We start from the raw sequence: 22953 nt of genomic DNA, 5'->3' as shown, positions 1-22953 counted from the left end.
AATGGCTGCCGCTGACCCAGCCGTGAGATGTATTTATGGCCGTCTGATGCTGAAGCGCTTCACCTTCTGGATCCATTAGGCCTGCTACCCCCCCCCCCCCCCCCCTTGTTCTGGAGGGGGGGTTACATGTTATTAGCTGAGCCAGCTCTTGCGTTTGCTTTGATTGCACACATCTTTGGATTTCTATCAAGAGTTTTCTGCTCTCTTTTGATACACCTCAGGAATCTTTGCTACTCATCCTCACCTGTCTCGGACTGGACTTCCTCCTCCTCCTCCTCCTCGTCTTGCTGATTCCTGCGCCCCCTCCCGGTTTTCCTTGCCCCCCCCCGTCTCGTCGTACTGTGCCGTCGTGCTTCTGGCTTCGTTAGCAGCTATTTACCTGAATCGGTTTGAACTCGGATCGCTGCTTCTTGCTGTGTTCAATGGCCGCCCTCAACATGGTGCTTTCAAGGGCTGCTTGGAAATTACATTGTTGTCGGTTAGCCTCAAGCAGCAAAGACTCAAATGGAGTCGATCGTCACACAGAAGTGTTTTTTTTGAGCTCCTGCTGAATCGTCAGATGAAAGGAACACGACGAATCGCCGAGTTAGGACGATCGCCTTCGTGCCGTTTCCGTTTCCGTGGTGTCCGTGTTCGTTCCTCCTGCAGACGTCAGGCGAAACGTTCGTATCCGTCGTTGCCGTGACGGCAGCGATGAGTCCGTGTCCCCTGAGGTTACATCGAACTCTGGCGCCGGCAGACCTGCAGCCTCTCCTCGAGCTTTGGGCCGGTTTCAAGGGACGCAGTTTAGAATCAAGCGTTTCAAAATCGGCGGTGGAAACTTTTGGGAGCACGAAGACGACGGTTCTTTCTGTTGGACCGTTTCACATTCGGGGTGTTAAGGACAAGCCTTCGTTCTGACACGTAGCCGAGCCAAACGAGCGGTTCAGCTTCATCGGTTTCTCGTGACGAAGGTTCCACAAACCTGAAGGAAGTAGAAGCCATCACTTTACTTGCTGTAGCATGAGTACCGTATTTGTTACAATAACTATCAGCCGTGATCTAAGGTCCTAACGAAGCTCCGACCGTCAGAGGTGCGGGGGTCCCTGCCCCCCCCCCCCCCCAGCAGCTCTTTGATAAGCTCTACCTCGTTCACAGGGATTTAGAGCGTCAAAGTAAAGCAGAATCTGAACCAGCGTCGCCGTTATCGACCCAAACTGCTCTCAGAAACCGGCCCAAACGGATACCTAGCGACCATTCAGGGATTCAGTACTATGCTTTTCTAAGTTCTCACAAGTTATTATGCAACCAATGCCGCAAACGAGCCCCCCCTTCAGAGGTCTCGTAGCATTTTCATTTTAGAAATCCTCGCATATTGCTCAGTTGTATTTATTTGTTTTTGATTTACAGGCCCGAGGTTTTTGAGGATCAGTGGATTGTCGGCGGGGGGGGGGGGTTGTAAATCAGGAAATACTTTCTTTAATTGAACAGGAACCGATCTAACTTGCTTCGTTCTCTCATCCTACGGACAAACGACCGAGGACGAATGTTCTCCAGCCTCCTGGGTCTCGGTGTTGTGTGTGTTCGGTGGATTGAGCCCGGCCCGGTGTAAATGTAAAGGGCTTCGACGGCTGGTTTGGTGTTGACTGTGCCCCGTTGTCGTAGAAACTCGTCAACCCCCCCCCCCGCCCCCGCCCTGAGATCCGTTCATACACCTGTTGAAGACGCGCGTGCTTTCAAGGAGAGGCTCGCCTTCCCATGATTCAATGCGGCATTCATCAGCTCCTTGAACCCCTCGACCATCTGCCTAAAGCTATCGTCTGTTAGCGCGTCTCGGTTCAGGTGAACCCGGGGATGCTCAGAAAGTCCCGACCAATCACGAGCTGCCATTTTAAAGGTGTATGAATGGACGCGGGCTTCGCGCCCCCCCCCCGGCCCAGCCTTACATTGCTGTGCATAGAAACCTACCCCCCCCCCCCCACTAGGCTCTGTACAGACATGAATCCTTGTATTAACGATATACTCTCAGCTGAAACTTTATCGGTGCGTGTTGATCTTCAGTGTTTCCATTCTTTTCTTTGTGGGGGGGCGAGGCGCTCCGTGTAAGCTAAAAGCCGGTGTACTTTGTGAGAGGCTTCCAAGTAATCACTTAAAAATAGATCGTTTCCAACTCCGGGGTGTTCCTCAGGGAGCCCATCTGGGTCCCCTGACAGTTTCAAGAATCCCTCGCGCTCTCAAAAGAGCATTTGCAATATGTGTTAACGCAATCAGCCACTACAGGGATTTCATTCCAGCGTCCGTCTCCTGCGCTCCCCCCACGTTTGGTGAGAACCGCAGAGGAATCATTGAACCCCCCCCCCCCCCCCCTCCCCTCCACTGGAGTTGCACAGCGCTGATCCAGGATCTTCCAAGACGGTCATGCTAGCAGGGTTTCTGTTGCGTCTTCACTCTGTACATGGTTTTATGTTGACAGTAAATGTGAGACTAGGAAAAGGAAGTAAGGTCTGGAATTTCAAACTGTGGGGGGGGGGGTAAAATCATCCCGTTAAGATGAGTCTGCTGGGGTTTGACCTCTGACAAACCAGAGGAAGTATTATCAGAAACCCTGAAAACATGATCCCAGAGACAGATCCCAGTGCTGCCACTCTCAGCGACTGGTTTTTCAGCTGAAGCGATCCACGTGTTGTAAATAAATGTTTTTAGATTGTGACTGCTGTTTTTCATTGATGCACCAGAATGAGACAACACTGCCCCCTGCAGGTAGCGCAGATCACGCAGCATCTGAGACATTGGATGGAATTCACATTCACATGAAATAAGTCTGAACTGCGTTTTTATTGAACTTGAAACTTTATTTGGTGAAATACATGCATCAGAACGGCGACGTGGCCCACTGCTTGACTTCAGTGGGGCATTGTGGGTACTTCTGCAGGGCCTCCGTGATCTGACTGTGGTCCAGCATGATACTCATGAGCCGGTACTCCCTCTGGGATTTGGATGCGGCGCTGTCGACGGGTCGGATCAGCTCCAGCTCCTGCAGGTGCTCGAAGGCCTGAGGATGGAGGAGAGTCGGTGAATCGGCGATTGTTCCTCAAAAACTCTTCCGATCTGGACCGAGACGCCTCCGAACCTTCATGACGACCGGCTGCTCGAAGCTGTATATGGAGCGGGACCTCTTCAGGAACTTCTTAAACTCTGAAAGAAAGAAAGTCAAGTCGCCGGCGTGGCGTGGAGAGGCGTGGCTCGGACCTGCGGCGCCGTACCGTTGTGAACCATCTGCAGGTTGAAGGGCTCGCCGTCGTAGATGATGCTGAGATGCTTCATAGCGATGATCAAACACAGCTCCAAGATGGACAGGCCTGGAGAGACGGGACAAAGACGGGAATATTAAAAACCGATTGAATCCCGTCAGAGTAAAAAAAAAAAACATCTGTCTTTACCATGTAGCATGTTAGCATTAGCATCTTCAAAACACAGCCTGCTGGCCTCCTGCAGGTCCGCAGGTCGGATGAAGGGTTTGTCTGCGGAGACGCGACTCAGACACCGAATCTGAAACCGAGGCATCAAATATTAGCGCCCGACGCAGCAGGAGGAGCAGCGAGGAGCAGGAGGAGCAGCGATTGGCCGTACCAGCAGGACGTGCAGCGAACGGAAGTCTTTGCTGCTGTTGAAGTGTCTCTGCAAGACTTCCTGCGCCGACTTGTCTTCGCTCAGAGCCTGGAGGACGCAAACAGAAGACATGCGGCACTCTGGAGCGAGATGAAGAACCCCCCCCCCCTCCGTGCATCCGCCTGATTCACCTCGACGCTGGCGTTCCAGTCCTGAGCGAACTTCGGGTCGGGGAAGCCGCCCGGCAGGCAGAGCTGGGTTCGGACCCGCTCCTGGTACCGAGAGAACGTGGTGCCGCTCAGCAGGTGAATCTGACGGTGGGAGAATCGTGACTTCACCCTCTTCTCCAACAGCTCCAGGACGTCCTGCGCAGAACGAAGGTTTTATCGAACTTAGCAATATTAATATTGATTGACCAGTCAGGGCGGCGGCCGCGCACCAGCCTGCAGGTGACGCCCACCACGGCGACGGGGGCCTGGGCCGACTGGGAGACGTCCAGCAGGTTGTAGAGCAGCGTCTGGTTCTTGTGGTGGGCGAACAGGTCGAACTCATCCAGGACGAAGAGAACCGGCCGGCTGCTGCTGCGGTCGCCTGGTGGGAAACCCCCCCAAAAAAACGTCACGTCCGGCACCCTCGACGGGAAGCAATGGCGTAAAGTATTAGCAAGTGGGCCTAACCTCTCTTCAGAGCCTCCAGCAGGAAAGCCAAATTCTCTGCAAAGCTCCCCTGCAACGACACCGAGAACACGCCTTTTGATCCGATTCATTTGCGACGTCCATTTATTTCCCAGAACTTACAAACACTCTGTCGCCGACGACGTTCTCCAGCTGGAGCTGCCGGGTTATTTCTTTCAGCGCTATCCTGTCGTCCGTCTGCAGGAGGCCTGTGGCACGCGGGTGGGAAAGTATCTCTCACAAAAAAAAATACTCTGAAGGAGGGAAAACGAGGGGGGGGGGGGGGGTTGTTACCACTGAGCTGAACCTGCAGCAGGTTCTTCTGGACTTCCTTCTCCTCCAGCAGATCTCTCAGAACACACTTCATTAGCTGCAGACACAAAAACCGCACGCTTCTTCAGACATCAACCCTGTTTCCCCCCCCCCCCCCCATGGGGGGTCCGATTGGCTGCGGAGGCTCACCATCGTTTTCCCTGCTCCCCTGGGTCCGACAATCAGCACCGAGTTGCTCTCCCCGTGGACGGCCGTCCGCCTCAGCAGCTCCAGGAGGTGTCTGGGAAAGCACAACGTTTGGACTACAACACCCACAATGCTCCTTCCCAGTGGTGGCTGCAGTTGGAAGTCTTCTTCTATAATGCTCTCTTTTCACTTTTCACCTTTAAATCACCATAAACGATATGCAGGAGGAATAAACCATTGATTGAACCTACTGGTGTTGGGCTTCCACTCCCTCTGGTCTAACGGGGAGCTTCTGACAGCAAAGCCGCTCCCTTAAGAGCCCCTGAACCTAAAGATGAAGACATCACGGTGTTGAGACAACGCCTGATTAATCGTTGTGTCGCAGGGAAACGGGCTGAAGCTAGAAACCTGCGCGATGCATTCTCCTATCGGCAGGTGAGCGTCTTTCCCCTTCCTCTTGCTCATGGTGGTCCCGACAAATCACCTGCAACACAGGCCTGATTGTGGAATGACTCCTAAAAGGAAAGAGAGCAATCACAAAAAGTTAAGAAAATTAACACGCAATGAGCCATTTCATGGATGCAAACAGCTGATAAATACTAGGCGTCCCACGTTATGCCTGATGTGCGCCGGGGCTACACAGAAGATTAAGGCGCAATGCAAACATACTTTTGGGTGATATCCATGCCGAATTATAGAGTAACTCGCAATTATTCAGAAATGATCCAACATGTCTACTGAACGTTTTTGAATATTTCCCGTCGACCAGGAACGCTTTAATCAGTCCCAATTTATGAATGGGGTTTGGCGTCACTCTGAACTACACCACTTAGCTAACGCGCTACATCGGCTAACTTAGCATCGCGCTAAGCCTTAGCGACGTGTAAACAGTTCGGCTGTGTACTTAAAGTAAAACTGGTTTGTAATAACGCCACATACCAGAGGAGCGTCGTATCAACAAGGAAACGGCCTCGATCTTCGCGGGAATACTTGCGCTGACAGCTATGACGACTTCCTGCTGTGGCTGACTCGCCCGGCTCTGATTGGCTGAGATTCAGGACAGATCCAAACAGACAAGAGCGGCTTTGTTGTTCACCGCCCGTGTTTATTGCCTCCTCTCCGTTTGCCCTTAATTAATGTAATTCATGTAATTTAATTTTATTGTTATCACGTGCAGAGATTGTAAAACATTGTAAATGATTTTATCCCTGCCTTTTCTTTTGCAGGGCTTTCATGCGTCTGAACTCTGGATGTGAATCACCTCTCTCAGCTACTCTGGACGCGCATGCGCACTACGGCTCTCCATCATTTCCAATATCCCAGTGTAGGAGAACCAGCAGTGGCAGAGAACTAATGGGTAGGCTTCTTATTTTTCTTTTTCTTATTCCGTAACCGGTTTTTCCTCCCCCGGTTCACTGCTTCGGTGCCGGTATGAATTTGCTGGGGGGCCCGGGTTAGAGCGGACTGTTTACGGCTCGATTTGACGCAGACAGAGACGTTAGTGCCTGAAAAGCGTCCCCCCTATCTTCTTCGCACTCGGGTTCGCACGGCTTGTAGTTAGCATGCTAAGCTAACCCGTGCTAATGCTAACTCGGCCTGGCGCTGGGCCTTGCCTGGCTCGTATCCGAACGCGGGCCTAATTGCTTTTTTTTTTTACTTCGACAATTTGAAATCGGAATGCGAGCTGCGGGTCCTCGGTGTGCGCGACCCCGGCTACGACGAGCCATTTAAGTGCTGAAACGTCATTAGCGTAGCCGAGCTCGCCCTCTTGTTCATTTTCGTTACAACAAGCTAGTTGGCTAGCTAGCTAGCTAGCGGTAGCCAGACAGCTGACGCTTGGTAGGCTAACCCCCCCCCCCAGCTAGTGTCCACTACATTAAAGAGCAGGCAGTGGGGACTGGTTGTTGACACGGTCACTTCTCACGCCGAGCAGCCTTTAGCGACAGACATTTGAGGCTAACCCGTTAATAAATCAACACTTGGCATAGTTGGGTTAGCAGTCTGGCTAACGCTCACCTAGCTAATTCCCCATTATCTAGCGTTTAGCCACTTTGGTTGCTCTGGTAATGTACACAAGCGGCTGTCATGATGTCCAGTTTTAGGAAAAAGGTCCTTGTCATCCAGCTAGCTTGTTGTAGCTGTCAACTTTGACGGCTGCTGCAGAACAACATGGCTAATTTACAGCTAGCCTTAGCCGTGGGGTTGCACCAGGAGTTAAATGCTAGGTTGAGGATGAACAGTCCAAATCAAGCCAGGTTCCGAGAGAGGGACACCGGAACCCACTGCTGTACCATCTGGATGGTGCACAGGTTGTATCCTAAATGCTTTCTGTTAGCATGAACAGGGCTATACTTCATAAACGGTGCGTGACTAGGACAGGTAACTTATTTGACAACATCTGACAGACCAGGGTTATTGGTAGACATAAGCGTGTGGATAAACGAAGGTACTTTTACTCTAGAAATATCCAAATCGTGACTGACAGACCGTCTGACGGCGTGTTTTGATTTCATGCAGTCATGCTCCCTGGTTCATTGACCTGAGATTTCATAACCATGACGTACAGGATGGTACATTTTTCTGCCGTCTCAAAACCATTAAAGATCTCCTGCAAGCCGGAGCAGGAATATGTGGAAAAACAATTCCTCTCCTCAGGGTCAAAGCTCTGTTTTCACCTCGATCTACCTGTGCGTATAAAAAGCATATTAAGAAACGGCATTAAAATGTATCCTAGTGAGTCTTCTCCTTAATTTAAACAGTGGAATAAGATCGCTGTGAAGCTAAAAGCCTGCCTCTGACGCTGTTTGATCTTCATGTGTGGCTAAGCAATGATTTCATTTATTCAGTCATGATGATTAACCAAACAAACCATCTTTTCGTGAATGTAATTTCCTGATTTGGTGGCACGATGAATGCAGCGACGCGCCGCAACACTGGGTGCAAATGAAAGTGTTCTGTTCTGACCCACACAGGGAACCATGGGAACACCATCACCCAACTGCGTTTGGGAACCGACATGGTGAACACGCTCCGCCTGTCCGCCTGAGGGGACGTACGCTAGTCGGCGAAAGACTTGAGTCGAGGTTCCCCCCCCCCCCGTGAAAGTTGGGTGGCTCCGAGCGACGAGGCGCAGTGATGGAGGTCCGCTCGCCGTCCGGCGCCGCAGCCATGAGGCAGCTCGGAGGGGAGGGTCTGCTGTGAGCCCGCCTCACCCGAGAGCAGAGTCCCCCCCCCGCCTCCTCCTCCTCCTCCACCGCGGCTTTGGTAGACCGACATGACGACGCCTCTGGTTGATGTATGATAGAAATACCTCTGAGGCGTCGAGCGTAAAACCGGTGGAGCAATGAATGGCGGCAAGGACTGCGAGGCGGGAGGCGAGAGGCGGGCCGTCGCTGTCCAGGTCCCCATTGGCTGGCGGCGCAGGGCAGACCGCAGTGGGGGGGTCGTGTACCTCAGGTGAGACGCTTCGTCAAAACGTGCGTTAAAACGTGTCGGGAATAAACTCTGAAGAGCTCCACGTGAAAATATTAGCGTGAATGCGACACGTAGCTTCTCGGGTTCGGCTTCTCGGACGCCTGCCTTTGTGCTCCGGAGCCTCGCCGGTTGAACTCGCACCTCTGACGCGCGTGTGTTCTGTGTGCAGTCCCAGCGGCTCGTTGCTGTGCAGCCTGGAGCAGGTGAAGACCTACCTGCTGACAGATGGAACCTGCAAATGTGGCCTGGAGTGCCCACTCGTGCTCCACAAGGTAATTATCTCACCCTGATTCGTTTAGAGCGCAAGCGGTCGAGCGGCCGCCTCCGGAAAAAAGGAAGCTCGTTGTGGAGAACCGCCGCCGCCGGCCAGGCGGTTCTGCAAAGTGACCCCGTCCCCCCCTCGGCCCTCAGGTGTTCAGCTTCGACCCGGGGGCGGCCGTCAAGCAGAGGACGGCGGAGGACGTGAAAGCGGACGAAGACGTCACCAAGCTCTGCATTCACAAGAGGAAGCTTCTGGCTGTGGCCACGCTGCACAAGAGCATGGAGAGGCACCCGCCTCTGACGCTGACCGGCCCAGGTGGAGGTACGTGGGGGGGGGGGCACCGCGGTGCTGGTTTCGATTGGACCTCGAATGCGTTTCGTTTGGTTTCAGGTGCATCGTCTCCGCTCGCCGCTCATCCGGCGGCTCAACGAGCTCTAAGGACGAAACTTCACGACGGCACAGACTGCAAAAGTCCCTTCAAGATGGCGATGGCGGCGGGTCAGCAGCAGCGGTCGTATCCAGCAGCCCAGGATCCAGGTGGAGCGCAGCAGCCGGAGCTCTACCCCGGCTACCCCCGGCCACAGAGGCTGGGCAGCGGGGAGCTGGGGCCCCGATCCCCTTACCGCGTTGGTTACGGGGGCATGCTGAGCCCACCCCCCTCCAGGGAGAAGCTGTACGGCGACGGCTCGCAGTCTCCCACTTTGGGCAGCCCCGACGGCTTTCCGAGGACCAACCCGTGCGTGTTTCCGGGAGCCGGCAGTCCCGGCTCCGCCTCGCTCCTCGGGAACACGAGGACGCCTCTGTCCCCGCCGAGTGTGATGCTCCACGGGCCGTCCTGCACCATGACGGGGAGGACTAGCACGCCCCTCTCCCCCACGGCCACCGCCAAAAGCCCGGTGATGAACATGAGCATGCCCCGGGGGAACTTCCCTCCGGGTATGGATATGCCCCGGGCAGCTTTTCACCACAAGGCGCTGCCCCCCGTGCATCCTGCACCGCCTCCATCCTGCGCCCTGCAGAAAAGGCAGGTGCCCTCCGAAAAAGACCCCTTAGGGATCCTGGACCCCATCCCCAACAGGCCCGCCACCCCGAGCCCCTCCAACTTCCATCCCAACATCCACTCTCAGGTACCAATGATGAATGTAAACGTACCCCCACCCGCCATTGTTCCATTGCCAAGCAACTTACCTTTACCCACGGTCAAGCCCGGCCCCATGGGGCACGGCGGCCATGTTCAGAGGACTCACCAGGGCGGTCCGGCGTCCTCCATGTCCCCTTCCCCGGTCACCTCCCCTGTCCACATAGCCGGACCCCCCCATGGGAGGATAGAGGCCTCCCCTCATCGCTCGCGCTCCTCCTCTACTTCCTCTGAGCACGGGAGCTTCGCGATGCCGTCGGGGCACCAGGCCCCCTGCGGCCCCCTGAAGGCCCCCCCCCGTTCCCCCGGGTCGGCCATGGGATCTCCCAAGCCAGCCATGCCCTCGAGCCCCTCAACCAACAAAACGGACCCCCTCCACCAATACAAAGACTCCCAGCTGCTGCCCGGACCGGGGAACTCGATCGCCCCCCAGCAGCACGGCAGCCCCATGTACTCGCCCACCCCTTCCTCCTCCTCGTCGTCGTCGTCTTCGGCGGCCCCGAGCGCATCCCAGAAGGGCCACCCGGGACTTCTGGGAATGCCCCTCAATCAGATCCTGAACCAACAGAACGCCGCTTCCTTCCCCGCCAGCAGTCTCCTGTCGGCCGCAGCCAAAGCACAGCTAGCAAATCAAAACAAGCTCGGCGCGGCCGGCGTGGGGGCAGGTGGGGGAGGCAACGGGGGCGGCGTTGTCCCCCGAGGCGTGGAGGGACACAGCACTTTAAACCCGATGCTCCCGCCGAACTCCACCGTGCTGCTCAACGCCGCCGAGGGCCAGAGCGGCCGGGCGGCTCTGAGGGACAAGCTGATGGCCCAGCAGAGGGACCCCGCCCGCAAACGGAGACAGTCGCCCGGCGTCCCCGCGGTCAGCCACGACGCCAACGCCGTGGCGTACGGCGTGCTGAGCAAACGGGGCATGGGCGGACCCCACGCGGCGGGGCCCAGCGCCACCGAGCAGCTCCGAAAAGTGGGCCGGCTCGGACACCTCCCTCCAAACGCGTCCATGGCGCAGCTGCTCCAGTCCATGAGCTGCCAGAGCGCCCACGGCCATCGTCCGGCGGCCGGCCCCCAAGGGGCCGCGCAGCTTCACTACAGCAACAACACGGGTCTGGGTCCGGGTCCGGGTCCGGGTCCGCAGCAGCAGAACCTCCTGGCTCAGCAGAGGCTGCGGGTCTCGGGCGACGCCATGCAGCAGTGCCACAACATGGACGCTTCCGGGGGCCATCTTGGCCCTCGCCCGGGCCAGTTTCCCGACATGATGGCCCAAATGCAGGCCTCCTCCATGAGGAACTGTGGCCCCCTGGGTCCTGATCGCATGCCACTGGGGTGTCCCAACCCCAACCCCCCACCGCTGTCCCATCCCGGCCCCCACCCCTCGCAGCAGAGCCTCCATCACGCCATGGGGCGGGCTAACGCGGTGGCGATGCCACATGGGGGAGGCGACGGAGGCTGTGCGCACGCCATCGCTGAGAAAGGTGAGACGGCACTGCAATACACACCGCTGGGTGTGAGAGAGAGAGAAGGCGGGGCTAAGGGTACACCTGTACCAGTTAAAACTCGCACGTCCGGTCGCTTCTCGGGGAGGGGCGCGGTTCGTCCCGTAGCGGGTGAACCCCCCTCTCCTGTTTGGGGACGTTTCATATTCAGCGCTAAAATAACTCGATGATGATGATGATGATGATGGTTGGATGAAGACGGCGGCGGCGATGAACTGAGACCTCAGGATGTCTGAGATACCGAGGCGGCTGATTCAGTCAGCCAGTGCCCCCCCCCCCTTTTGTTGTACCGGTGTGAGAAGATGGAAATGGGATGGGGAGCACCCAGCGGGCTGGTTGCTATGGTAACGACGGACCCTGAATGGAGGGTTCCGGCCCGTGAGCGTGTGCACGTCTGAGACGACTCGTGCGTCACAGTGTGCGTATGGGTGACTGTGCTTTTTTCCTGTTCACGCCGAGAAGGCCCGGTTCGCCGTGCTGCCCCCCCCCCCCCCCCGAGCCCTCGTGTTCTATTAGAACTGAGAACCGCCGAACGGAACTCGGTTCCACCGACGTTCTGCCGGGCTTTGAGCTCATTTTGAGGACGTGTTCTGGATCTCGGAAGCTGTGAGAGGGGGGGGGGCTTCTAGCATTAGCCATCTGTTTCTAGACAGCAAGCAAGCCCCCCCCTCAAAAGAAATACCCCGAAGTTCATTGTGCTACCCCCCCAGGCCTCCTCCAGCCCAGCTGACTGCCCCCCATCCCCCCATCCACCCACCCAGCTCCCCCAACAAGCTTCCTGGCGGTGGACAGCGCCACCAATCATCACTCGGTTCCTATGGTAACCTCCCCCGGCAACAGCCGTCACTATATCATAGCAGCAGCAGACGACCTGGGGAAGATGGGGGGAGGGGGGGGTTCTGGCCGAGTCGCGGTTCACGGCGTTAGCGAGGCGAGAGAGAGGAGAAGAAAGAAAAGGGGAGGGGACAAAATGGAGAACACACACAGCTGCCCTTTAGCGCCGCGGCGTCGCAGCAGCTGCTCCGGGCGCTACTCGTCCTCACGCCCACCCCGGCAGCTCGGCCTCGGCTTTGTGTGCACGCCGCGGCGCCGCCATTCACGCCTACATCTGTGGCCTCGCTGCCTGTTTTGTCTTTTTAAGAACTCGTCTGTCTGGCCGTCAGCGCCGCGGATCGGACACGCGCTGCCGTCCCTTTCTGCTAGCGAACGGTACGCTTTGAAGCGTATAAATCCCGCCGGCGTGCTGAATGGAGCCCCCCGTTATTCCAGCTCGATGTCCGAGCAGGCAAAGCTGGGATTTACCCAAAGTTTCGTTTGCCGTCTTGTATTTTTACACCGTATATTCGTAGCTTCGTGGCGTCGTAGCGTTCAGGAAACAGAAACGCTGTTTTTAGTTTTCTGTACGCCATGCAGGAAGCGTGTGACCCGAACGGATCGGGTGTTGACGGCGACGCTACCACGGCGCCGCTCTGACCTTCGTTTGACCTCTGGATGGCGTTGCAGGGAACCCCTCGTCGCTCGGATGCGGCATGGGCGGCCTGCAGCAACGTGTCGGCCCTGGTGGAGGCCAGATGTACCAGCAGCAGGTCCACCAGGGCATGCAGCAGGGGGGCGGCCCCCACCCAGCCTACCAGGTGCAGCAGCACTTCCCCGAGAACCCGCCCTACGCCGACGGCGGCGGCGCTAACCCGGGCTCCATGGCCTGCCTGTACCAGAACTACCAGGTAGATGTTCGCCACGCTTTGAGACGTGACCTTTGTGTCGTGACCTTTGTGTCGTGACCTTCGTGTCGTGACCTTCGTGTCGTGACCTTCGTGTCGTGACCTTCGTGTCGTGACCTTGTTATTGCGCCCACAGCAGGGGATGATGTCGCAGCAGCAGTTCAGGGACGCCCAGCGTCCCCAGAGCGATGGCTCCGACGGGCGCCCGGAGTCCGTGGACGCCATTTACAGGGCCGTGGTGGACGCCGCGAGCAAGGGCGTGCATGTTACCATAACAACCACGGTGAGCGGGACCACGCAGGCCAGTCCGGTGCCTGCCCTCAGCGCCATGAGTGCCTTCACCGCCTCCATAGGGGAGCCCGTCAACGCGGTCCCGCACAGGCACCAGGAGGGGGAGCCGCCGTCGCAGCAAGCCAGGCAGAGGCAGGCCAGGCCGGGGCGGGGCCAGAGGAACGTGGACCCAGGGAGGGGCACCCCAGACAGCCACGAGGCCGCCGACTACTTCCGCTCGCCGGGCCGCGGGACTCCGAGGGGGCAGTGGGACGGGGAGGCGCAGCACGGAGGGGGCTTCGATGCCCACAGCAGCGGCTCCTGGGGTGGGGAGGAGTTCCTGGAGTGCTCCACTCGAGTGAGGAGTAGTCCTTGCATGGCCCCCGCCCCCCCCTGGCCCGCCGAGGGGTCCACCGACCACCTCCTGGCCGCGGCTCACGACAAGGCCTTTCTGGAGGACGGCTACGGCTTCAGCGACTGCAGTCGGACTCCGGCCGCCTACAAGGAGCAGAAGGCGGAGCGCTGCGTCCACGTCAACGGCGCCGCCGCCCACTTCGGCGCCCGGGGTTACGGGGATGTCCTGGGCCCCCCGCGGCAGGAGCTGACGGGGGACGACCAGTCGCCGGGCTCCTCCACCAGCCTGGAGGGGCCGCTGGCGTCGGCCAAAGACTACGGCCACTACAACGGCCACTTCAACGGCACGGCGCCGAGCCCCTCGGACACCAAGAGCCTGAGCAGCGAGGAGGACCTGAGGCAGCCGGACTCGCCCTCCTCCGACCTGCTCCACTACCGCTCCCGGACCTTCAACATGGGCGAGCTGGTGTGGGGCCAGCTGAAGGGCTTCCCCCCCTGGCCCGCCAAGCTGGCCGGGGGCGAACGGACGCACGGCGCCGCGATGCAGCTGCGCGAGCAGGCCAAGGTGAGAAAACGGGGGGGGGGGGGTAGCGGGGGGGTGTCTGTCTGTGCCACCAAACAGTCCTGAGTGTGTCGGTCCCGTTTCCCTGCAGGCAGAGCCAGAGAAGCTAAAAACACTAACCCACGACCTGGAGGCGCTCGACCGCGCCGCCAAAAGAGGCCTCAAGTAAGTAGACGACGCTCGGCGGCCATCAGGGCCTCGCCGCGGGGGGGGAGGAGTCTGCCGCTCGGCTTTAACGCCAGTGTGAATGTCGTCCCACAGACCGGGCAAACTGAATAATCACCTGGAAGCGGCGATCCACGAGGCCATGAGCGAGCTGGACAAGATGTCGGCCACGGTGAGTACCTGAGCCCCCCCCCCCCCCCCCGGAGGCCGAGGGCCACGCTTCGGAACGGCCATCCTCACCGCGGCGCGTCTTCCCGTGCGCTTCAGATGCCGTCCAGGGACCGCCAGGTGAAGCTCCCCAAGCCCAAGAGGAGGAAGATCTCCAGATAACGTTGAATGCGTCGGCCCAAGAGCGCCCCCCCGAAGCCGTCGGGCGCCGCCGGACGCCGTCTGAGCGCTCGCCGCAGGTGCTACACGGACTCGGTGCTTCCCTGCTCCATGATGCCAACTGGACTCACGGACTACAGAAGGTGCTGGAACTTCCCGTCACCCGACGGTTTTACCCTACACTGCAGGGGGGGGGGGGGGGGGGGAGAAATGGTTGCAATTTGTCTACAGCTCACTGAATTACCTATTTTTTTCTAGCATAAGACGGTAAAAACACACAAAAAAAAAAAAGCTCCAAGCATTACCTTACATATTTAAGAAAAATAGACAGTCCAAATATTTCTGATACATTTTCAAATATGTGTATAGATAACCCTGAAATGTCCTGCTATTCAGACGTGTATGTAAATACTGTACAGTCACGTACAGGCGTGCCCGGATGCACATTTTATCTTTTATTGTACAAAACAAAGCAGAAGTGAACCGGCGTGTTGCTTTCTATTCGTGCACAGGAGAACGACGAACACAACCTTAAAGCTTTTATACGACGGACTGGGAGGCGCGCTCGTTACGTTTTTATTTACAGGGAACCGCAGGCATGAGCGTTGAGTTCACACACACGCACACACACACGCACACACACACACACACATACACACACACACCGCTTCGTGTGTTCATTTGTATTGATCCAGAATGAACTTTACCAGCAGGAAGTGTTCAGACGTTCTGATCTAAACCTGATTGGCTGGTTGTCTGAACGGGCCAATCAGGATTAACTCCAAACATCCCATTGCATTCTGGTCCATCTGCTCCTGCGCTGTGATTTATTTTCTACTTTTATCACAGTTACAATTCAGCACGTTCGGATGCGAACTGAAGCATCGGCGGTGCTGGGAAACCCAGAGCGTCCCTGAAGGCATCACCAGGTGGACTTTCCTCCAGCCACAGCGGCGTCGCGGGGGGGGGGTGTTTTAGTTTTTTACTTGTTGATGTAAATTATTTATGTACAGTACTCCATATTTATTTTAAGCTTTACAGATCTGCTAGATGGCAATAATACTACCAGGAGTTGAGAACTCAAGCCTTATATGTGTACACGTATGTTTTTAACACTTGACAGACGGTATATTCATCACAGATGTCCTGTTCCGTTTTATTTAAGCATCACAGGTCTTGGTCACGAGTCTGTCGGTCGAAGCGGCGTCTCCACAGCCGCGCTCAGAACCACCTGCAGAATCGTCCAGTGCAATGTAGCAACCGGCGGTCAAAAATCATCTGCGTTTCCAGCCGTCGAGCGAGAGACGACGGTAAAAGCTCTTAAGAAACGACGAGCCTCGAACGCAACCTGAGAAATACTCGTTTATGTCTTTGAGGGATCTCGCAGCCGTCTTCTCGTTCCGACCTTTCGCCATGCGCGCGCGGGAAAACTCGAGGGCATTTTGAAGACTTTCGCAGCCTTCGGAAATATCAGTATTGAGAGTTTTTGAATGATTTTAAATGTCAAAAGCGTAAAGAAACTTCAGGGTGCACGTTTTCGAACCTCGCGGTTGAGTCTGTACTGTAATCCGTGGCGTGGAAATCCTGCCGTTTTCAAAATGTGACGTTCTGCGTGGAGAACGCGAGCGCTCTCGGTAAAGTTCATTCTGCCTCTCGCCCGTTTGTTTCGTGAAAGGACATGCGGGGGGAACCCATGACTTATGGATCCGTTATCAGTTTCCTGTTCGTCGTGATCGGACGTTTTGAGATGGTCTGTGCTCCCCCTTTTCTCCCCCCCGTCCCACTTGAGATTGTGTGCGTGTTGAAGTCTGAGTGAATTTTTCTCTTGTCAGTATTTTATTTTTCAACTTGTAATTAAGTATATATTTCCCCACTAATATATACTTAACAGAAAATAGACATGTGTGAAGTATGACGTGCACTTGATTGCTCTGGTTTGGTTCTTTTTGCGTTAATGTGGGTTAGGGATAGCTTGTCCATTACTTTGAGGTTTTTTTTTTTTTAAAGGTTTAATGTAAATATTGTGAAACATTACAGGTCATGCAGTGATGTAACATTTGAAGAATGTTGCACAGATGTTTAAGATATTAAAAACATGCTCACTCTTACTTGAACGATCTGCCGTGCGATGTCTATTTACTTTCCACCTTTCCTTAGGATTCATTTTTTTCATTTTCATTTTTTTTTTTTTGTTGCACACTGCCCTCTGCTGGATTCCCAAGAGGAGACGAGCACAATTCAGGAATCTGAATAAATGGCAGGAAATAAGTTAAAATCTATTTAATCATCTTCGACTCGTCTCGGGGTCCATTTAGTGGCTTCTGGTTCTGTAAGCTGAGCTTAAAACCGCTTTATGGACCTACATCGAACTGCATCGTTTATAATTTAGCCAATGACAGGCTGTAGTTCTGGCTCCTCCTCCTCTGACGGTAAGAGCGTGACATCATTTCCTGTTTCAACTTTGTTGCGGCTTTTACTAAAGTCAAGTCCGGTAGATTTTATTTATTTATCATTTATTTAGATTTAGAAGTTAAATATATTAAAGTACTTTCGTTAACGCCTCGTAGTTATAAGTTAAATATATTAAGTTTAATTATAGCGCCCACTCTACACATTCGTGTCTTAATTGGATTCATTAGACGTGAAATTAAATTCTGGTTGCGCGCGCACGGGGAGCAAGAAGCGGCGGTGGTGCTGATGCGGGGCTCGGGTGCGCGCCGCGCGTCGGCGCCCCGGGAGCGCGCCGTGGATGGAAGTCAGGACGGATGCGGTGGTCCCTGCGTGTCCGACTCCTGACGCAGCAGACCCGGGCCAGCGCGCACGCTGCTCGCCCCCCGCCGCTAGGACGCACCTTCTGCAGACACTCCACCGACGGCTGGCCGGTGAGTTTGGTCCTGGGTGAAGCTCCAAGGCCCCGCCCGGTCCCTGAACCTCACTGCGGGCATCACCCTGCTCGAATCAGACCCCCCCCCCCCCCCCCCTTTGTTTATTTGTTTGTGCGTTATTTGCAGGGTGCGGAGTGAACGGCGGCCGCAGCAGCAGACGTGATGGACGCGTCGGAGTGCGGCGTGAGAGTCGTGTGTCGCTTCAGGCCCCTGAACCAGGCCGAAATCAGCCGGGGGGACAAGTACATCCCGAGATTCAAAGAGGACGACACGGTGGTCATAACGGCAAGTGTGTGTGTGTGTGTGTGTGTGTGTGTGTGTGTGTGTGTGTGCGTGTGTGTGTGCGTGTGTGTGTGAGGCGGGGCAGTCGTCCCGCAGCAGAGGAGAGGAGACGCTAGAATCCCAACACGGACTCCAGTCCAGATTCAGAGATGCACCCGATAGGCCGCCTGCTCACACACTGACTAGATCCCTCTCATCACGTGTCCCTAACGTGTGTGTGTGTGTGTGTGTGTGTCGCCCCCCCCCCCCCCCCCCTACAGAGCAAACCCTACGTGTTCGACCGCGTGCTGCCTCCCGACGCGTCACAGGAACGCGTGTACGACCAGTGCGCCAAGCAGATCGTCAAAGGTAGGCGCCTCCGACCCGGTGACGTGGGAGGACTCGTTCCGGGACTCGGTTCCGGGACTCGGTTCAATGATTCTGATTGTGTCGCTCCAGATGTTCTGGCCGGTTATAACGGGACCATCTTCGCCTACGGGCAGACGTCCTCCGGGAAGACGCACACCATGGAGGTGAGACCGGACTCTCGGGGTCGAGTGTGTGGTAGAATAATCCGCTTTTAATCCCGTTCTGCCGAGTTCAGGGCAAACTGCACGACCCCCAGCTGATGGGAATCATCCCCCGCATCGCCCACGACATCTTCGATCACATCTACTCCATGGACGAGAACCTGGAGTTCCACATCAAGGTGGGAAACGGCGAAGAATCGTTCTTCTTGCCTGGAAAGGAAAAGTAGAAATTAAAAGTCTGGCGTCTCTCTCTCTCTGCAGGTGTCTTATTTTGAAATCTACCTGGACAAGATCCGAGACCTGCTGGACGGTCAGGAAGACTATTTCTGTCATCTTTCGCGCACGTTGGGGTTAGTTTCCGTGGCGATGGGAGACGTTTTAAGTCGCCGTTTGTTCTGTCCGAAGTGTCCAAGACGAACCTCTCCGTGCACGAGGACAAAAACAGAGTGCCCTACGTGAAGGTTGGTAGAGTCTCAGGCGGCGTCCCGGCAGCAGCCGTGGGCCGGGTACCCGGTCTCCATGGCGACTCTCTGTGTGGCAGGGGTGCACGGAGCGTTTCGTGTCCAGTCCGGAGGAAGTGATGGACGTCATCGACGAGGGCAAAGCCCAACCGGCACGTGGCGGTGACGAGTACGGTGCCTCGTCTTTTCCATTTCCAGATGGAGATAACGGATGACCTTTGACCTTGACCCCCCCCCCCCCCCCCGGCAGACATGAACGAACACAGCTCCCGCAGCCACAGCATCTTCCTCATCAACATCAAGCAGGAGAACACGGAGACGGAGAAGAAGCTGTCGGGGAAGCTCTGCCTGGTGGACCTGGCAGGCAGCGAGAAGGTCGTCCTGGGTTCAGGGTCGGGTCAGCTGGTAGGGGGGGGTGGGGGGGGGGTTCTGTGGTGTAACGTGTGCTCCGGCTCGTTGGACAGGTCAGTAAGACGGGAGCGGAGGGCGCCGTGCTGGATGAGGCCAAGAACATCAACAAGTCCCTGTCGGCGCTGGGGAACGTCATCGCCGCTCTGGCTGACGGAACGGTCGGCGAGTCTCCGTCGCCTCCCCAAGAGTCGCGCCTTTTGAAGTCTTCGGCGTCATGCGTGTGGCTTTTATGTTTCAGAAAACGCACGTGCCCTACAGGGACAGCAAGATGACGCGCATCCTGCAGGACTCCCTGGGGGGGAACTGCCGCACCACCACCATCGTCTGCTGCTCGCCGTCCGTCTACAACGAGGCCGAGACCAAGTCCACCCTCATGTTTGGACAGAGGTCCCGACCCGTTTCCGACCCAGCCCCCCCCCGTCCGTCTGATGAAACTGACCGGACTCTGTGTCCCCCCCCCCGCTTCAGAGCCAAGACCATCAAGAACACGGTGTCGGTCAACCTGGAGCTGACGGCGGAGGAGTGGAAGAAGAAATACGGGAAGGAGAAGGAGAAGAACAAGAGCCTGAAGAGCGCCATCCGGCGGCTGGAGGCCGAACTCAGCCGCTGGAGGAACGGTGAGTCGGGCGGAGATCCTCCAAGTTCCTGCGCCTCCTAAGGAGGTGCCAGGAACGGGAGGGTTTATGTTACAGGGGAGGACGTCCCCGAGGAGGAGCGGCTGAGCGCCAAAGATCAGAAGAGCGCCGAGCCGCGCGACGACACGCCCGCCATCGAAAGCCTGACTCCGGCCGGAGGAGTCGTGTCCGCCGGCGGTGGCGGCGGCGACGAGCGGAGGAGGTACGAGGAGGACGTCAGCAACCTGTACAAACAGCTGGACGACAAGGTGAGTCCTCCTCCCTCTCTGGCAGCAGGAGAAGGAGAAACCAGACGCCATTGATGGGAGGTGCCGTCCACAGGACGGCGAGATCAACCGGCACAGCCAGCTGGCCGAGAAGCTGAAGGAGCAGATGGTGGACCAGGAGGAGGTGATGCCTCAGGAGGAGGTTCCTTCTGTCCGCGTGAGGGAGTGCGCCGTCTTAAATCCAGCCCCCGATCTCCTCGTTAGCTCCTGGCATCGACGCGCCGCGACCACGAGAAGATCCAGGAGGAGCTACGCCGCCTGCAGGCGGACAACGAGCTGGCCAGGGAGGAGGTGAAGGAGGTGCTGCAGGCCCTGGAGGAGCTGGCTATCAACTACGACCAGAAGAGCCAAGCGGTGGAGGAGAGAGACCGGACCAACCTGCAGCTGAGCGAGGAGCTGCAGCACACGGCGGTGAGTGCGCCTCCTCGTTGGGGGGACGGGGGACGGGGGGGGCGGGAGCAACCAACGTTGACGTCCCCGCGCGTGTCGTGGACAGACGCTGCTGTCGGCCGTGCAGAAGGAGCTCAGCCAGCTGCAGGAGCTGAGCGGCCTGCAGAGGAGGAGAGCCTCCGAGGTCCTCAACCTCCTGCTGCGGGACCTCGGCGACATCGGCGCCGTCGTCGGCGCCGGCGACGTCAAGACGGCGGCGGAGGAGGAGGAGGAGGAGTTCACCGCGGCGCGCCTCTACGTCTGCAAGGTGAAGTCCGAGGTCAGGTCTCTGGTGAACCGGGGCAGGCAGCTGGAGAGCAGCCGGGCTGAAGCGCAGCGCAAGATCCAGGCCAACGAGAAGGAGCTGGGCTCCTGCCACCTCCTCGTGTCCCAGGTGAGCGTCTCCGCACGGCGATCCACGCCCCCCCCCCCCCCCCTCTGAGCCGTCCTCCTCCGCTCGCAGCATCAGGCCAAGATCAGGTCTCTGACGGACTACATGCAGAACACGGAGCGGAAGAGGAGGCAGCTGGAGGAGAGTCGGGACGTCCTCGCCGAGGAGCTCGCGGGACTCCGGCCGCACCTCCACGCGTCGCTCTCAGAGAAGGGGCACGAGAAGGAGGGGGATATCGGCGGACTGGTTGGAGGCGAAGACGTCAAGGTGAGGACGGGCGAACCCGAACCCGAACCTAGATCCCCGAGTGATCGTGGTTTTCTGACGTCTCCAGAAGACGCTGGCGGAGCAGCTGGAGACCCACAAGGAGGCGCATCGGAAGCAGCTGGGCCGCCTCCGGGACGAGATCGAGGACAAGCAGAGGACGCTGGACGAGCTGGCGGAGTGAGGACGCGTCATTGTGTTCCAAGACGCGCAGCGCGGCACAATCCGTCCTTCATTTTGTCCCCTCTTCTTCCTCCGACAGCCTGAACCAGGGTCTGCTCCTGGAGCAGGAGAGACACGCGTCGGACTGCGAGAAACTGAAGGCCGAGGAGCAGGAGAAGGAGGCGGAGCTGCAGAGACTCACGTAGAACCTCTGACTGCAGGATTGTGTCCTCTGATGGGGGGGACTTTGTGTCTTTCAGTAACACCTGATTTGTGTCCAGGCTTCTGCGTGAGCAGAAGGAGGAGGCCCGGGAGGACCTGAAGGGCCTGGAGGAGACCGTGGTGAGTGGTCTCATGTCCTCCCTGTTTTGGACGGGTCCGGGTCTGGGGACATTTCGGTACCGATGACGTCGTCTCCTCCGAATTGTTCCTCCAGGCCAAAGAGCTGCAGACTCTGCACAGCCTGCGAAAGCTGTTCGTTCAGGATCTCAGCATGCGGGTCAAAAAGGTGACCCCCCCCCCCCCCCCCGCCTCCCTCTGGGTGTGGCTCCCCCCGCTGTTTGTGGGCGTCGCCCTTTGACACTGAGCGCTGTGTTTCAGAGTGCAGAGCTGGACGGCGAGGAGGGACTTGGTAACGTGGCCCAGAAACAGAAGATCTCCTTCCTGGAGAACAACTTGGAGCGGCTCACCAAGGTCCACAAGCAGGTAACGACCCCGGGGGGGGGGGGCGGGACTGTTGCCCTCGGTTACCGTTAGCGTAACGGCAACGCCGCCGGGTTGTCCTTCCCGCTCTCAGCTGGTCCGGGACAACGCGGACCTTCGCTGCGAGCTGCCGAAGCTGGAGAAGCGTCTGCGGGCGACGGCCGAGCGGGTCAGAGCCCTGGAGAGCGCCCTGAGGGAGGCCAAGGAGAACGCCATGAGGGACCGGAAGCGCTACCAGCAGGAGGTGGACCGGATCAAAGAGGCCGTCCGGGCCAAGAACATGGCCAGGAGGGGGCTGTCGGCGCAGATCGGTGAGCCGGCGGTCGGATGTAAAGGTTTCAGGCTTCGACAGGAAAGACGGGAAAACGGCTGTTTTTGTTTTCCTTTGCGCTTCAGCTAAGCCGATTCGGCCGGGCCGTCATCCGCCGCCGTCCCCCGTCAGCGCCTCCATCCGGGGGGGAGGAGTCTACAGCCACAGCTAAAGCCAAGCTTAGCCCCGTGAGAACAGTCTGTGACGTCTTCAACCCGATTCGGCAGATGAGAAACATTCTGAACGTAAGAACGTCTGTGCTCTGTTTCCTGCAGACCGGCAAGTCAACGCATGTCCACAACAAGCCCCACCCCTTTCCACTGGAGCACCAATGAGGGGACGTCACGAGCCACAAGTTCACGTACAGCTCTGATGTAGTATTTACTGAATGTAGACGTCTGAGGCCCCTCCCTCTAAGACCATGTCAGCCAATCGGATCCCGTTCGTGCAGACGGAGACGCTTTAGCAGCGACAGGAAGCGCTAGGTCGTTCCTGCTGCCTCGTTTCACCGTCGCCGAGAAACAAACCTGACTTTTAGTTCTTTCAAAAAGTCCCAAAAAAAAGTCGCGACATTGAAATTTGAATATCCACAGGGACGCTGATCAGCCAATCAGCAGTCCACCAGAATTTGATCGGGAACGGTCCCTCTCAGACGTCCCTCTTCCTCCTCCTCCTCCTCCCAGTCGAGGTGAGACATGTAATCCCTCGGGTGAATTCTGGCTCGGGCCCGGAGTCTCCTCCCAGTCGGACCTTTTG

At 57.2% G+C, this 22953-nt stretch overlaps 3 protein-coding genes across 3 annotated transcripts; 2 read left to right on the top strand and 1 right to left on the bottom strand.

Moving 5' to 3' along the window:
* Positions 1–2824: 2824 nt before the first annotated feature.
* orc4 (origin recognition complex, subunit 4) lies at positions 2825–5673 on the bottom strand. Its single transcript, XM_068756459.1, has 14 exons — positions 5661–5673; positions 5130–5236; positions 4973–5049; positions 4725–4815; positions 4557–4632; positions 4386–4471; positions 4266–4314; positions 4028–4179; positions 3780–3953; positions 3610–3696; positions 3420–3528; positions 3243–3338; positions 3110–3174; positions 2825–3031 (listed from the first exon to the last, which is right to left on the bottom strand). Exons 2-14 carry the CDS (start codon positions 5184–5186, stop codon positions 2852–2854), a joined length of 1299 nt encoding a protein of 432 aa, XP_068612560.1. The 5' UTR covers positions 5187–5236; positions 5661–5673; the 3' UTR covers positions 2825–2851.
* Positions 5674–8064: 2391 nt separating this feature from the next.
* Positions 8065–14493, top strand: mbd5 (methyl-CpG binding domain protein 5). Its single transcript, XM_068756466.1, has 9 exons — positions 8065–8177; positions 8365–8467; positions 8607–8778; positions 8848–11070; positions 12595–12815; positions 12949–14001; positions 14090–14163; positions 14260–14335; positions 14431–14493. Exons 1-9 carry the CDS (start codon positions 8065–8067, stop codon positions 14491–14493), a joined length of 4098 nt encoding a protein of 1365 aa, XP_068612567.1.
* Positions 14494–17537: 3044 nt separating this feature from the next.
* Positions 17538–22715, top strand: LOC137911962 (kinesin heavy chain-like). The gene is given in 25 exon segments (XM_068756306.1): positions 17538–17660; positions 17918–18005; positions 18096–18169; positions 18241–18345; positions 18428–18476; positions 18572–18627; positions 18708–18773; positions 18775–18796; positions 18878–19002; positions 19092–19196; positions 19277–19425; positions 19507–19655; positions 19731–19921; positions 19995–20063; positions 20144–20350; positions 20436–20762; positions 20832–21026; positions 21094–21203; positions 21286–21387; positions 21467–21527; positions 21622–21693; positions 21786–21890; positions 21982–22198; positions 22284–22385; positions 22473–22715. Coding segments are annotated over 24 exon segments (2853 nt in total). The 3' UTR covers positions 22370–22385; positions 22473–22715.
* Positions 22716–22953: the final 238 nt, after the last annotated feature.

This window comes from Brachionichthys hirsutus, chromosome 24, assembly GCF_040956055.1.
Source record: "Brachionichthys hirsutus isolate HB-005 chromosome 24, CSIRO-AGI_Bhir_v1, whole genome shotgun sequence".
Classification (NCBI taxonomy): domain Eukaryota; kingdom Metazoa; phylum Chordata; class Actinopteri; order Lophiiformes; family Brachionichthyidae; genus Brachionichthys; species Brachionichthys hirsutus.
The sequence above is the reverse complement of the archived record's forward strand: the minus strand, read 5'-3'. Positions and strand labels throughout refer to the sequence as shown.